The sequence below is a fragment of the Mustelus asterias genome, chromosome 3, assembly GCF_964213995.1.
Source record: "Mustelus asterias chromosome 3, sMusAst1.hap1.1, whole genome shotgun sequence".
In the NCBI taxonomy this organism is placed as follows: Eukaryota; Metazoa; Chordata; class Chondrichthyes; order Carcharhiniformes; family Triakidae; genus Mustelus; species Mustelus asterias.
Genome location: NC_135803.1, coordinates 54,257,768 through 54,273,733, shown reverse-complemented (window position 1 = coordinate 54,273,733; position 15,966 = coordinate 54,257,768). Strand labels below are relative to the sequence as shown.

At 44.4% G+C, this 15,966-nt stretch overlaps 1 protein-coding gene across 1 annotated transcript in view; it reads left to right on the top strand.

The window, feature by feature from the left end:
* Positions 1 to 15,966, top strand: part of LOC144483952 (uncharacterized) — an 82,524-nt gene that overhangs the window by 24,799 nt on the left and 41,759 nt on the right. The window contains exon 3 of the mRNA XM_078202517.1: positions 933 to 978. Within this exon, the coding sequence (XP_078058643.1) occupies positions 971 to 978 (8 nt within the window). The 5' untranslated portion in view covers positions 933 to 970. The remainder of the gene's footprint in view (positions 1 to 932; positions 979 to 15,966) is intronic.

The following is a 15,966-nucleotide window of genomic DNA, read 5'->3' as shown; positions in this document are numbered from 1 at the left end:
ACTTAAGATAATTATTTCTGTTGAAATGGATATTATAGTGTTGGTTCCCCAAATTTTCAACTTGAAAAATAAATGGTTCTTTTCTCTCATTTCATATTAATAATGGAAAAGGATTTTAAAAAAAATGTCAGTTAACATGATTGTCTTGAATTTTAGTTTGAAGACATTTCAGCTAATTTGTTCCATTTTAAGTTTGAAACACACCTTTAATCTGGTGACAGCAAAAGCTCAAAATAAATCAGGTTTTCTATTCCTCGTAACTATTTCCTAGCATTGTATTAAGTTTCACTTTGAGTGCATGCGTTTCCTGGGCAGTTCACTTTTGTGTCTGTTTCGTATTTGTTTTACACCCTATATTAATTAATGTTTCTTTTTTTGCTTTCTGCTAAGCTGTTCCTTAAGTTACAACACTTAATCTAACAGCTTTTCGGAGATGAAGGTCAAGAATTTTTCCCTTAATTGAAGAAAAATAAACCAGCATTTTCCTTTCATAAACACTGTTATTAGTGTGCAAGTTAAAACTTCATGATTCATTTAGAAGAGGAAATTCAATAAAGTGAGACAGATGGGGGAGAGGTATAAACAAAGAAATGGCATGTGCTGGAAAACACGCCATTTGGATCACATTCTGGAATATGTGCTCAAAAATTTCAAATTGAAATTTTCACCAGCTGAAGTTTACACGTTTTGCATTCCTTTTTAACATTCCCGTGTTAAAGTTTGGTTGATTACAGTTCCTTTTGAGTAAGACATGATTTACAAGAATCTGCCTTTTTGCCAAAAATGCAATAATTTTGTAAACCTGAACCAATTTCAACAAATTAATGAGGAAATGTGTACATTTGGAACCTTTAATGTTTTGCTTTGATTTAAAAACAAACTTGACAGAAAACTTCAAACCTGAAATTGAAACATCTATGTTCTTTTTACAGAACCATGTGATTTCTCTGCAATCCGATGTCACCGGCATATGGAAGCGTATGTTTTATTTATGCCATGGAGAATTTTCTGTTTGTATGATTGTATTTCGGATGAACTCACTCTGTATGATATTTGTCTCTGTCCTAATGACCACTAAGTGCCCAATACTTTCCTATGCAGGAAGCTTATGTCAAACTAATTAACTTTTAATGAGAGGAAATCAACTGATTAGAATGTTTTTCTTGGCACTCTTGCCAATTAATTTTGTACACAGTCTCAAATGACTGTGGTTGGTCCTACATACTTACAGTGGTTTTAGCTGTACAGCACACAGTGGATAGTGCGTGTCTAGGAATGTTTACTTGAGTCAATTGGTTTGCAGACCTATTGTGGTGAGTTCGCAACACGATTGTAATGACTAATTTGAGGAAGTTTGACAGAAAACTGCTGACATAAGTATTTCATTGTAATTTTGGGGTTTATTTTTTCAGTTTATAATAGTAAATGAAAGAGGTCGCTGTGGCCTAATTAAGAATTAATGATTTGCCAAACACATTGTGCATAAGTCTGTCTTCCTCAGCGTGGGTAGAGTTGTGCAGACAGAAGGTATTCATTTATATTTTGGTTTCAGAAGAATATTGAATGCAGATACTTAATGGCTAATTTGATGTTCTATAGTTAGTCATACTTAAGTAATTTATTTCTAAAATGAACAAATCAAATGGTTGCATTCTTTATTTTAGCATTGTTGCTGACATAATTACTTATATCAGGTAATTCTGCTGTCCGGGATTTGCAAACTAAAAATGTGCATTTTTGTTCATCCTGCTGATATCTTTTTAAATGTGGGTCGGTTGTGAAAGCTGCAGGTGTCCATTTCCTGCAAACAGCCTGAGTTCCCCAGTCATTATGCCGTACTGAATGAATATGATAGGATCACTCACTTCGTCTTCAACCATACCTGATACATGGATGAAAGCGAGGAAAGTGGAACAAACTGTGTTAGAGAGTAACAATATCATGATTCTTCAAACTGCAGAAATAAATAAATACTCTCAGGAGAAATAAAGGCACAAAAAATCCAATTTCCGACAAATAATTCAATAAGGTGTACAGTCATTAAAATATTCCTGTGGAAGATTAAAAAGGAAATGACAACTGATTCTAATTGTACAAAATCAATATTTTCCTCCACATCTCTTAATTTACCAATTGACTCTAAGCTTTTGCCCATTATGCGCCCTGAGCTTTGGACAGCTTATCTACTGATTGGTTTTAGCTTCAAACTCTGTCAACATTTGAGTGCATGAATTATGAGTAAAATGTGTGACATTTTCCAAAATGTACTTTATTATGCCTTGGTGAATGGTGATCGGGCTTCGTAACACAAATAGGTACTAGCTTAAGTAGGTACCTCACAGACCTAATTACACTTCAGGCTCATATATTGGTTTCGGTCCAGGGGCAGTGTAACTCTGTTTATGCACATTTATGTGCAAAGCTCTGCTAGTCACCGGCATCACCAGTAAAATGTCCAGTAGAAAACTGAAGTCTCTGAGAGACCTTTCCTTGAATTGGTAAACTTTAAAAATGAACTTTAACAAGTTCCAAGGCAATCCATTGGACATTTCCAGTGACTGCAAAATTGAATCTGCGCTTTTGGATGGCATCTCCCCATTCCTGCCAAAATCTGCTTTCGATGACTCTGTAACAGAATTACACAGCATAGTTTGTTTGTTGCAAGACCCATAACCACAATGGTCAGTGCACGCTACACATTATAATTGGCTTATTTGTGTCTGCATGTGAATTATTCTGCATTCTTCTTAAAAATGTGCCTTCAAGCAGTAACATACAAATATTTCATAACATATCAGTAATTCCTCACTTGCTGTTGCTGACTAATTTATACTTCCAGATGATCGTTACTGTATGTGTGGTATATGTGCATAAAATATAAAGTAATTCCAAACATGGTTAAAGGCTCATATAAAGTAACTAATGGTTTTTCTTATTTTTAAAATTAGTTTTTTGGGTCTATCTGTCCATTTTCATATCTTGGTCAGAAACACAGGCAAATATTCTGGACTCATCTTTTCCCTCCGTATGAGTAAGCATGAGAAGCTGCATATCAATAATTGCTGAAAATTTGAGTTTATTCCTATCTATCCTCCTCAATTTTGTTCCTTTGGGATCAATTCTTTTTGGCTCCTTTACCCAATAATGATGCTAACATCAACAATTTGAGTCATGGGGAAATCCAAAAATGGAAACCAATGTCACATGACTCCTTGAATCATTTAAAGTTTATTTATTAGTCACAAATAAGGTTTGCATTTACACTGCAATGAAGTTACTGTGAAATTCCCTGAGTCGTCACACTCTGGCGCCTGTTCAGGTCAATGAACGTAACCAGCACGCCTTTTGGACTGTGGGAGGAAACCGGAGCACCCAGACGAAACCCACGCAGACACGGGGAGAACGTGCAAACTCCACACAGACAGTGACCTGAGCCAGGAATCGAACCCGGGTCCCTGGCGCTGTGAGGCAGCAGTGCTAACCACTGTGCCATTATACCATCCATTTGTTTATATGTTCACCTGTTCTAAGATAGCAAACTCATTTTAAAATTAAATATACATGAAATAACAAAACCAACAGAACATTTGCAAATATCATCCATCAAAAAGGTTGTATTGAACAGTTGGCCATTTCAGTTAGCCTTCAGGTAAACTCCAACCTTTCTGCTGACACATCTGCTGTGCACTTGTATAAGCTTCCGAAGATTCAATAAAAATGACTCACAGGATGAACATTTTCATTCAAATAATTGAGCTCCAGCAAAGGATGCAGTCTAAACATGTGGGGGTGGAAATTCCTGAGGAGGTCTTTTCTCAACGGACCCGAGATGGATGCTTGAGTTCTATTCCAAGGGGTACATTTTCCAGTCCCGCCCACTTTCCGCAGTTGGGGACAAAAAACTTGACGGACAATTTAAAAATCTATTGACCTCAGGCGGGAATATTTGGTCTTGGGGTGGGTGTGACTGGAAAATCCCACCTCATGAGGGCACGAGCACCCTGATGCGGTCCCAAATCTCAGTATGTTAGTACATTTTGAGCTTCCACCGACACCTTCTCTGATGTATCCGAACAGGTGCCGAGTGTGGCAATGAGGGGATTTTCACAGTAACTTCATTGCAGTGTTAATGCAAGATTACTTGTGACACTCCTAAATAAACTAAATTAAACTTAATGTGACTGGGCTTTTAAAAATTCATTCCTGGGATGTGGGTTTTGCTGGCTAGGTCAGCATTCATTGCCCATCCCTAATTGTCCTTGAGAAGGTGATGGTGAGCTCCCTTCTTGAACTGCTGCAGTCCCTGAGGTGTAGGTACACACACAGTGCTGGTAGGGAGGGAGCTCCAGGCTTTTTACCCAGCGATTGCGAAGGAATGGTGATATAGTTCCAAGTCAGGATGGTGAGTGACTTGTCGGGAAACTTCCAAGTGGTGGTGTTCCCATGCATCTGGTGCCCTTGTCCTTCCAGATTGTAGCAGTCATGGGTTTGGAAGGTGCTGCCTGAGCAGCCTTGGCAAGTTCCTGCAGTGCATCTTGTAGGTGGTAAACACTGTTTCTACTGTGTGCTGGTGGTGGAGGGAGTGCATGTTTGTGGATGGTCTGCCAATCAAGTGGGTTGCTTTATCCTGGATGGTGTGAAGCTTCTTGAATGTTGTTAGAGCTGCTCTCAACTTGGCAAGTGGAGAGAATTTCATCACACTCCTGACTTGTGCCTTGTTGATTGTAGGTAGGCTTGAGGAGACAGGAGGTGCGTTATTCTCTGCAGAATTGCCAGCCTCATCTACTCTTGTAACCGCATTATTTATATGGCTGGTTCAGTCATCAATGAATGTGTATGTATTGATGGCCCATTTCAGTCGTGCTGGTGGGGAGAATCCTTCCTGTCGCTGAACGCATGCTCAGTAGTGCGAGGTTAAAAGAGGGAATTGATTGCAGCATAGATCTCCAAAATGGCCCCATTGACCACCAACTAGTGTTGCATTCTGATTGATATCATGATTTCCTATGCATATCTCTGGTGGGCATTCACTCAAGTGTACTAATGTTCACAGCAATATGATGTCTAACGTGATTCATCCCACATGTTTGCATGCGTGTTGTGTGTGCCAATTTAATTTCTCACCCAAGTCTTTCACTTGGGGTTAAATCTAACTTGAATTAATAGCTCCAAAGATTTCGCTCTCTGGTAGCCATGGATTCCAAAGTGAATCATCCACAGATCTAAATTACAATGACATCCAAAATTCTGAATTGTTTTGACAAGGTAGTTGCTGGGACAGTGTTTCCCCTGATCAAGGAGACTAGAACTCAGGGTCACAGTCTCAGAATAAGGACCAGTCATTTAGATCTGAAGGAGGTCTTGTGGCACACTGGGTAATGTCTCTGCTTCTAAGCCGGAAGCTCTGGGTTTGAGCCCCACCCCAGGACTTCATGGCCAAGGAAGGTGCATTCATGACATGGCCAAACAGATTGAGTGTGCCAACCTGCAAATCCTTCCAAACATGCCAGTGTTTGGTGGTAAGAGCAGGCCAGCCATGCTTGATGTGGAGTGATGCCCCTCAAATGATAAGCTTCTGGTTACAGACGAGCAACCTGTAACAGGAATTATTAGCTATAAAAACAGATGAAAGTTCCTTAGTGCACCACTGGATGCAGGCAGAGAATAGGAACTGGGGTTTAGGACTGAGATAAGGAAAAATGCCTTCATTCAGCCATGAATCAGTTGGAAGTATTCTTACTTTTGAGTCAGGAGGTTGTGGGTTCAAGTCCAACTTCATAATCTTGAGCACATAAGGTAGGCTCCAGTGCAGTACGAAAGGAATGCTGTATTGTTAGAGGTGCCAACCTTGGGATGAGACATTAAACTAAAGCCTTGTGCTCCCTCTCAGTGGATGTAAATGATACCAGAGTACTATTTCGAAAAAGAATATTGAGCTCTCCCTGGTGTCCTGGCCAACACAAAGTTCTCAATTAACTGATTATTGACCATTATCACTTGTTTTTGGGAGCTTCCTATGAATGTCAGCTGCTGGATTTTCTACACAACAGTGGCTACACTTCATAAGTAGTTTATTGGCTGTAACATTCCTATAGTCATGAGAAGTACTGTATAAACTCAAGTATTTCTTCTTTAGTAATGTTCATTAAACTGGCAACATCACTGAGAAAAGCCAGTGGATGATGGTTCTCACATAATCTTTACAGTGGAGAAGGAGGCTATTAGGTCCATAGAGTCTGTACTGGCTCTTTGAAAGAACATTCTGCTTAGTTCGACTCTGCTACCTTATCCTTATAACCCTGCACATTCCCTTGTTTCAGATAACAACCCAATTCCCTTTCAAATATCTTGATCGAACCTGCCTCCACCACCCTCTCAAGAGTTTAATTCTGGCCTCAACCCCACAGTGGATGAAACGTTTGTTTTCCTCTCATCACTTTACTCCTTTCATCGATTATTTTAAATTTGTGCCTTCCAGTTCCTGATGCCCTTGAGCGGGAACAATTCCTCACTATTATGGACAACAAAAATGCAACATGATATTGTCAGCTGCTTTTGAGGTTCCATTTAAGCATTGTGGAGCTCTTAGAATGGAGGTTTGCTTTTCATTGCACCTATGTTGTACTTGATGTTAGAGTACCTTAAAGCGGTGGTTCCCAACCATTATGCAGTGGCACACTGGTGTGCCTTGAAGATTCCCCAAGTGTGCCGTGGAATTAGATTCAAAATGATTCAAAATTCATAACTAAACTAAAACTGAACTTCAGCTCTGTGGTCCGCATCTCCAAGACCCGATGAACCTTGAGCGTCCTGTGCACGCATCAGCTGGGAAAGAGCCGCACATGCATGCTTTAGACTTTTTATGTTGGTCAGGCCCGGGACTTGGAGTGGAAGACAAAGGTCCGATGTACCCGCAAAAAAAGCAAAAGCTCAAAAAGGGAGCAAAAACCCAAAAAGGGTGCGAAAACCCTGGGAGAAGCAAGAGAGAAAGAAAGGTTAAAAAAAAACAGGAGAGAGGACAGTGAGAAATTTAAAAAGAAAGTTCTCAGTCAGGAAAGCAGACAGAGTAAGGTGTGCCAAGACGTATAAAAGGTTGGGAACCATTGCCTTAAAGAAATATTGGCCATCAGTATGAAAAGTTGTTTCTTTCATCAATGTTGATATGCACTTGCTGAAGACAAAATCTCTTCCATCCCTCACTCAGAAAGTCTCTTTATTTTAATTATGTCAAAATGCCATAAGGCAAGAGGACACAAGTGTGCTCCAGTAATTCAATGAAAGTGACTGACAGTCACATGATCCAGTTCTCACATTCAGATAGGCTTCTGATTACATCAGGTAATATAATGATTATTTAGCCATTCAATTCAATTCAATTCAACTTGACCCAACAGAACACGCAGTAAAAAAAAAACAATTTTCCTGAATTAGAGCAGCTAATTTAAAAAAATGTTTCTGAGAATGATGTTATCTCGGAAAGCTTTTTTTGCTAATTAAAATACCTCTGTGTTTGTTAATCTACTCTCTTTCCCTTCATCTAAAACATGCCAGGATATTAATCAGCACACAGAGCACTGACTTTTGTCACTAGAATTCAATCCGTGTGTATATTATGAAAATAATCTTTCTCTTTAAAACCTCTACTTCAGCAGCTTGGTTGGAGTCCATTGCACCCATATCATTACTGCATCCTGCGATTCCTGCTCTGTTGTGTTTTGAATTAGTTTTCTCGTAGACACCAGAAAACTAACATACAAGCAAAATACTCTGAATGCTAGAAATCTGAAATTAAAAAAAGAGAAGATGCTGGAAACTCAGCAGATCGGGCAGCAGGAGAGGGGAGCAGAATTAATGATACAGACTTAAAACGTTAACTCTGTTTCTCTCTCCACAGATGCCGCCAGACCTGAAGAGCTTTTCCAGCATTTCCTGTTTTTATTTCAGTAAACTAACAACTGTTTTCGGTCCAAATGTACTTGTGGATTCTGATCACGGAAAGAAAAGTAGATTTGAAATTTATACAGTCTCTTTTATATCTTGAGGTTATTCCAAAGTGCTTTCCAGTTGAAATGTAAACATAAATTCTACGCGTCAGGCACCATATTGGAGTGTAGTCTTAGACAAGGAACAGGGAGAGGGGACAGGGAGACACCAGAAAGAGAGAACAGGGAAACAAGCCACCAGGAAGAGGAGACCACGGGTAGGAACCACCGCAGAGAGGAGCAAAGAAAGAGGCTCCAAGCAGTAAAATGTCCAATCCCTCTATAGCTCCATTCCTCAACAGGATGACCTGAGAGCTCTTTGCTTCTTCCTCGAACAGAGGCCTGTACAATCCCCATCCACCATCACTCTCCTCCATCTGGCTGAACTTGTTCTCTCACTCAACAATTTCTCCTTTAACTTGTTTCACTTCCTCCAAATAAAAAGTGTGGCTATGGGTACCCGCATGAGTCCTAGTTATGCCTGTCTCCTTATGGGGTATATAGAACATTCCTTGTTCCAGTCCTACTCCAGCCCCCTCCCATAACTCCTTTATCAGTACATTAACCACTTTTCGCTGCTGCTTCATTCTCTCGTCTGGACCTGGAAAAATTTATCAATTTTGCTTCCAATTTCCATCCTTCAATCATCTTCACATGGTCCATTTCTGATACTTCCCTTCTCTTCCTTGACCTTTCTGTCTCCATTTCTGGCAGTAGACTGTCCAACTCATATCAATTATAAACTCACTGACTCCCACAGCAACCTCACTACAGCTCTTCATACCCCACATCCTGAAAGGACTCCATCCCATTTGCTCAGTTCCTTCACCTCCAAAGGTGTTGCATCTGTTCCAATGATGCTACTTTCCAAAATGGCGCAGCTGCTATGTCTTCCTTCTTGTTTAAACGTGGTTTCCCAACCTCAGTGATTGACAGGGCTCTCAATCATGTCCGATCCATGTCCTGCGCCACTGCTCTCCCCTCCCCTCCTCCCAGAATCAGGATAGAGTTTCTCTTGTCCTCATTTTTCACCCCACCAGTCTCCGCATTCAACATATCATCCTCCACCATTTCCATTAACTCCAGCATGACGCCACTACTCAACACATCTTCCCCTCCCTCCTCCTATCAGCATTCCACAGGGGCCATTCCCTCCAGAATACCCTGATACCTTCCAATGGCACTTCCCATGCAATCACAGAAGATGCAACACCCCCCCCCCCTCCTTGTGATCGACACATCTCCAGCCCCTGGCACCGAGGAAGGAAGTAGTCAAAGATCCATGCTTCATGGACCTAGCATTGGGGGAAGCACCACACTCACCCGGCGCCTCATCTCTGTGGAGTGTGAGAATGGCAGAGCTCAGGACGGAGGACACGGCAAGTGCTGCCTGCATACCAACCTTCACAACCCCTTTAAAGCAAGGGACGCTCTGATATAAGGGAAGGGAAGGCCTGCAAATGATCCCTCCCAACCTCTCTCCCTGAAATGATGATTCAGGGATTCTCCCACCCTCGGCCCCGAGTTGAACTTATTTGTGTCCCCTGAGTCCTGTCCGGTGCCCCCTGAGCAGTTCATACTGTGACGGGTGCAGGTTGTCTGAGTGCTCACCTCTGAAATCCCCCTTGGAGGTGAAGGTGGCAGGTTCACGCTGATGTAGAGCTGTTGTAAATGGTGCCGGCATGATGTCACGCCAGCACTTGCTAAATATCAGGTGAGGGGGGAAGTCCTGAAGAGAGTGCTCACTAATGACATGCTAATATATTAACATGAGCTTTCTGCGGTCCCATGGCATGTTTCACTCCACTCCACCGACAAGGGGCCGGGAAGATCAGAACTTGGAAACTTGCCGGCGCAATCGTGCTCTGTGGATTTTTAGCACATGCCACCCTTTCCGTAGACGGAGAGTGCAGGTTCAAAATCACTTCCCATATTTCAAGTCTGGATGACCCTTCGTCGGAGCTGAAGACAATAGAAAATAGGTTGAGACTCATACTATTAGGATGAAGGGAGAGGGCGGAGTTGACAAAGATGAATGGACAAAAAGACAAAGGAAATGTCAATGGTGATCATGGCGAACCTTCGGCCCAACTTGTCCATGCCGCCGTTGATAGCAGCCATAAAAAGATCAGAATGTGTAAATGGCAGAACAAAGGGAAACAGAGTGTCAAAAGACAACTTGAAACATCTAACAGTCATGTCACCTACACCTGGCACCAGCGCAGATACTCATATCTCGGGTTCAATAAATAGGCAGGCTTCTGGGTCACTCACTGGTTAGCACCTCATAGCTGAAGATACACAGTAGGCAGAGGCAGGGATGTCCCAGTGAACCGGCACTCAGAGAGATGCTGGAGCCTGTGATTCTGCTGGGCCCCTTGCCAATGATGTGCCCCTGGGCCTGGGCATCCCACAGCTGCTGGAACTGCATAGGCAGAATTGGGAGTATCAGGAAGGGGTGACAGCAGCCCTGTTCAGAGTGCAAGTCTGATTGGAGGAGTCCCATCACCTCCTATCCAAGGAGATGGTGCACACTGAGCCAACCCTGCGAAGTTGGTGTCTGCAATGGAGACCTTGGTGCAGGACTTTGACTGCATGGCGCAGGCACTGGTGGGAATCCATGAGTGTCAGCTCCAATGGACAGCGGAGCTTCTGGATCTCACTCCAGCTGCCCCTCCACCCCTTTGGAGGAGCATAGGGGCCCACGGGAACCCAAAAAGAAGAGATCGGTCGGAGTGCAGCCTGGGGCCCTCCAGCCAGAGGACCCTGGGCGTCTCCAGGGTAGTTGAGTTTGTCCTGCAAGAGGAAGAGTGCAGGTGGAATTGTGGACATTTAGGGGGCGATGCTCCCAAATAAAGTTTGAGTGTTGAATTCGCAGGAAAATGGTGTAAATCACGATTGTTTTCTCAGTGGGAGTTCAGACTCGAATCTCCCCACTCTGTGAACTGCAGAGGTCACAATCGTGAATATCTTTAAAGGTTCAGGGGGCAGGGCTTATTCACATCAAAGTCTGATGGTTCCAGGCCTCTGGCATGCGTAGTGGCCCCGAACTGGTCGCCACAGAGTCATAGACGTTTACAGCATGGAAACAGGCCCTTCGGCCCAACTTGTCCATGCCGCCCTTTTTTTTTTAAACCCCTAAGCTAATCCCAATTGCCCGCATTTGGCCCATATCCCTCTATACCCATCGTAACCATGTAACTATCTAAATGCTTTTTTAAAAGACAGAATTGTACCCGCCTCTACTATTACCTCTGGCAACTTGTTCCAGACACTCACCACCCTCTGTGTGAAAACATTGCCCCTCTGGATCCTTTTGTATCTCTCTCCTCTCACCTTAAACCTATGCCCTCTAGTTTTAGACTTCCCTACCTTTGTGAAAAGATATTGACTATCTAGCTTATCTGTGCCGCTCATTATTTTATAGACCACTATAAGATCACCCCGCAGCCTCTTACACTCCAGAGAAAAAAGTCCCAGTCTATCCAGCCTCTCCCTATAACTCAATCCATCAAGTCCCGGAAGCATCCTAGTAAATCTTTTCTACACTCTTTCTAGTTTAATAATATCCTTTCTATATATAATAGGGTGACCAGAATTGCACACAGTATTCCAAGTGTGGCCTTACCAATGTCTTGTACAACTTCAACAAGATGCCCCAACTCCTGAATTCAATGTTCTGACCGATGAAACCAAGCATGCCGAATGCCTTCTTCACCACTCTGTCCACCTCTGACTCCACTTTCAAGGAGCTATGAACCTGTACCCCTAGATCTCTTTGTTCTGTAACTCTCCCCAACGCCCTACCATTAACTGAGTAAGTCCTGCCCTGGTTCAATCTACCAAAATGCATCACCTCGCATTTGTCTAAATTAAACTCCATCTGCCATTAGTCAGCCCACTGGCCCAATTGATCAAGATCCCGTTGCAATTGGAGATAACTTTCTTCACTGTCCACCATGCCACCAATCTTAGTGTCATCTGCAAACTTACCAACCATGCCTCCTATATTCTCATCCAAATCATTAATATAAATGACAAATATCAGTGGACCCAGCACTGATCCCTGAGGCACACCGCTGGTCACAGGCCTCCAGTTTGAAAAACAACTCTCTACAGCCACCCTCTGGCTTCTGTTAAGAAGCCAATTTTGTATCCATTTAGCTACCTCACCCTGGATCCCGCGAGATTTAACCTTTTGCAACAACCTACCATGCAGTACCTTGTCAAAGGCCTTGCTAAAGTCCATGTAGACAACATCAACTGCACTGCCCTCATCTACCTTCTTGGTTACCCCTTCAAAAAACGCAATCAAATTTGTGAGACATGATTTTCCACTCACAAAGCCATGCTGACTGTCCCTAATCAGTACTTACATCTCTAAATGCCTGTAGATCCTCTGGCCAGCAAAGCCTCTGCTTTGCTGGCCAGCTCAATCACTGGCCAGCCTGTGACCCCGGCAGTGCTGCTGCCCTCCTGACACCCCCATGGCTCAATCGCGGCCCCCACGACCATTCCCAGAGCAACCCTGACACTCTTCCTGTCCCAGAGCACCCCAATCTCCAGCCCCCCTCCCAGCAGTGATGATTCCCCCAACCCCCTCCCCCCCACTGCGGCAGACACCCCCCTATAGGAGGCAGACCCCCCCAGGGAGAGCACCCTTCCCATCCCAGCAGCACCCTCTACACCCCCCACGGAATGTAGACCCCCCCCCCCCCCCGGCAGATCCACCCCCCAACCTGCCCCAGTCGCTGGCCTCCCTCCAGCCCCGACCGATCCTGTCTGCAGAGTGGCAGCAAGACCCCACCCCCACCGATTGCCCCCAGGCCCTGCCTCCAGCTGACCCTGCCCCCTAGGCCCGCCCCCATAGCATTGCCCCCATCGGCCCCACCCTCTTGGCACTGCCTCCTAAGCTTCGCCCCCTTGGCCTGACCCCCTATGCCCCGCCCCCTTGGCACTGCCCGATGCCCGGTGGGCTGAATCAAGGTTCCCCCTGGCAATGGGCACTTTGCCCCTTGGGCAGTGCCGGGGGCATGGGTTGGCACTGCCAGAGTGCCCATGCCCAGGGGTCCCCACCCCTCCACTGCCCGACCCCCTCGGGGGGCCCCGATTGACCCCCTTCACTCCAGTGGGGTCTCCTGCTAGTTCCCCAAAAGGGGAGGAGCTATTCGAACCCTCACTGGATTGAATTTGTACTGACGGGCTAGGAGATGCTATCGGGCCTGGAGAATTCAGCCTCGGGCCCGATAATCACATTCAAATCACATTAAAAATCGATTAAAATTACTTACCTTTTGTTCCCACCGGTTTCCTGCGTAGTCCCGACCGCACCGGATATCCGGCGGTGGGAGATGTGTGTGCATCGGGAATGAATACAAGAATTCCACGATTCAGCGCACGCGCAAATCTCCCGGCCCGACCCGCCAAAAAATTAGCCGTTTGGAATAGGAGAATTGCCCCCTTAAGATGTGATGAGGTATGACAGGCATGGGGTTTAGGTGGGAGCTGGAGTGTGAGGAGCGTAGAAGCTGCTGGTGAACAGGGTGATTATGGGAGGGAGGGAGAACCTGGTGACAAAGACCAAGGTGGATGAGTGAAAGAAAGGGCTTGAAGTGTGAGGGGGTCCAGTGGGAGACAAGGGATGGTTCACTTACCCTGGCTGGACAAAGAAGATCATTCATCATCTTCCAACACGGCTGCCTCATCTTCTTCTGGTGTGCACTTGCACTGACCAGGACTACCACTGCATCCCAGGGGTGGGAGGTGACCCGACTGAAAGGTTGTCTCCTGGAGCAGGGATAGAGTGCATCACGCCTCTGCTCCACTCCATCCAGCATCCTTGAGGGCTCCCTCCAAAAAGCACAGTGCTGCCTTCTTGCCGAACATCTTCTGCAGTTGTGCAACAAGTGCTGGGGAGTTGTTTATACGGAGCTCCCCAGTGATTGCAACAGTTAAATCAGAGGGAATGAAACTCATGGGCATACATATTATCGCTAATGAGGTATAAGATTCGACCTGAAAATGCACCAGTGCCATTGGCGGGAGATACTCTATTTTTGGTACTACCATTTTTTGATAAGATTTTGTCTGTTATCCCTGTCCCCCCTCCACAGATGCTGTCAGACCTGCTGAGATTTTCTCGCATTTTCTGTTTTTGTTTCAGATTCCAGCATCCGGAGTAATTTGCCTTAATTTTATTATAGTAGAAATTCTGCAGTAGGCAGACTCCAAATAGTGAGGTGAGCCCAAAAGGCAACAGAAAGTAGGTGACCCCATGGCATAAAGTTAACCCTTGGGAACAATGGTTTTCTGCCCGATGCAGCTGAAGAGCTGAAATTGTGCCTGTGATGTGACGGAGAACAGGCTCAGATAAAGGGAACGGCATCTCAGGAGATGAGATTGCAACCCTGCAAGATCAGCAGTCATTGAGGCAGTCCGAGTTAAAATGACTTTTGGAGGGAATTCCAGGGTTAGGTTTTCAAAAGGGAAGGGTGAAGACTTACAATCCATCTGAAAGGAGACAGAGTTTCAATGGTGGCACAGTAGTTAGCACTGCTGCCTCACAGTGCCAGAGACCTGGGTTCAATTCACAGCTTGGATCACTGTCTATGCAGAGTCTGCACGTTCTCCCTGTGTCTGCGTGGATTTCCTCTGGGTGCTCCGGTTTCCTCCCACAGTCTGAAAAACATGCTGGTTAGGTGCATTGGCTATGCTAAATTCTCCCTCAGTACACCCGTATATACTCAGTATATCAGTATATGAGACATTGATAGGATGCAGAGCTGGGCCGAAAAATGGCAGATGGAGTTTAACCCTGATAAGTGCGAGGTGATTCATTTTGGTAGGACAAATTTGAATGCGGATTACAGGGTCAAAGGTAGGGTTCTGAGGAATGTGGAGGAACAGAGAGATCTTGGGGTTCATATCCACAGATCTCTGAAGGTTGCCACTCAAGTGGATAGAGCCGTGAAGAAGGCCTATAGTGTGTTAGCGTTTATTAACAGGAGGTTTGAGTTTAAGAGCCGTGGTGTTATGTTGCAACTGTACAGGACTTTGGTGAGACCACATTTGGAATATTGTGTGCAGTTCTGGTCACCTCACTATAAGAAGGATGTGGAAGCACTGGAAAGAGTGCAAAGGAGATTTACCAGGTTGCTGCCTGGTTTGGAGTGTAGGTCTTTTGAGGAAAGGTTGAGGGAGCTAGGGCTTTTCTCTTTAGAGCGGAGGAGGTTAAGAGGCGACTTAATAGAGGTTTATAAGATGATGAGGGGGATACATAGAGTGGATGTTCAGAGATTATTTCCTCGGGTGGATGTAGCTGTTACTCGGGGGCATAACTATAAGGTTCGTGGTGGAAGATATAGGAGGGATGTACGAGGTAGGTTTTTTGCTCGGAGAGTGGTTGGGGTGTGGAATGGACTGCCTGCTGTGATAGTGGAGTCAGACACTTTAGGAACTTTCAAGCGGTTATTGGATAGGCACATGGAGCACACTAGAATGATAGGGAGTGGGATAGCTTGATCTTGGTTTCGAAAAGGTTTGGCACAACATCGTGGGCCGAAGGGCCTGTACTGTGCTGTACTGTTCTATGTCTATGTTCTATACCCAAACAGGTACCGGAGTGTGGTGACCAGGGATTTTCACAGTAACTTTATTGCAGTGTAAGCCTACTTGTGACATTAATAAGTAAACTTTAAATAATTTTGTTTCTTGGTCTGGTGCAAATGATGAACTGGAATTGGTTAGCTAATGTACCATTTCCCAAAATTGTAAAAATAAGTTGCCAAAATCTCCTTTATAATCATGGCCATGGTTCACTTGTTCATTTCAGAGTGCATATAGAGTTTTGTGTAAAGGCAAACAAAAGATTGCAACTGTAATTGAGCTGAGAGAGGAAGGAAAAATTAAACAACATGAAAGGTAATTGTGAGAAACATACACAGAAAACTCAGGCTGTTAGGCTTGCTGAGATTAAGAACCACAG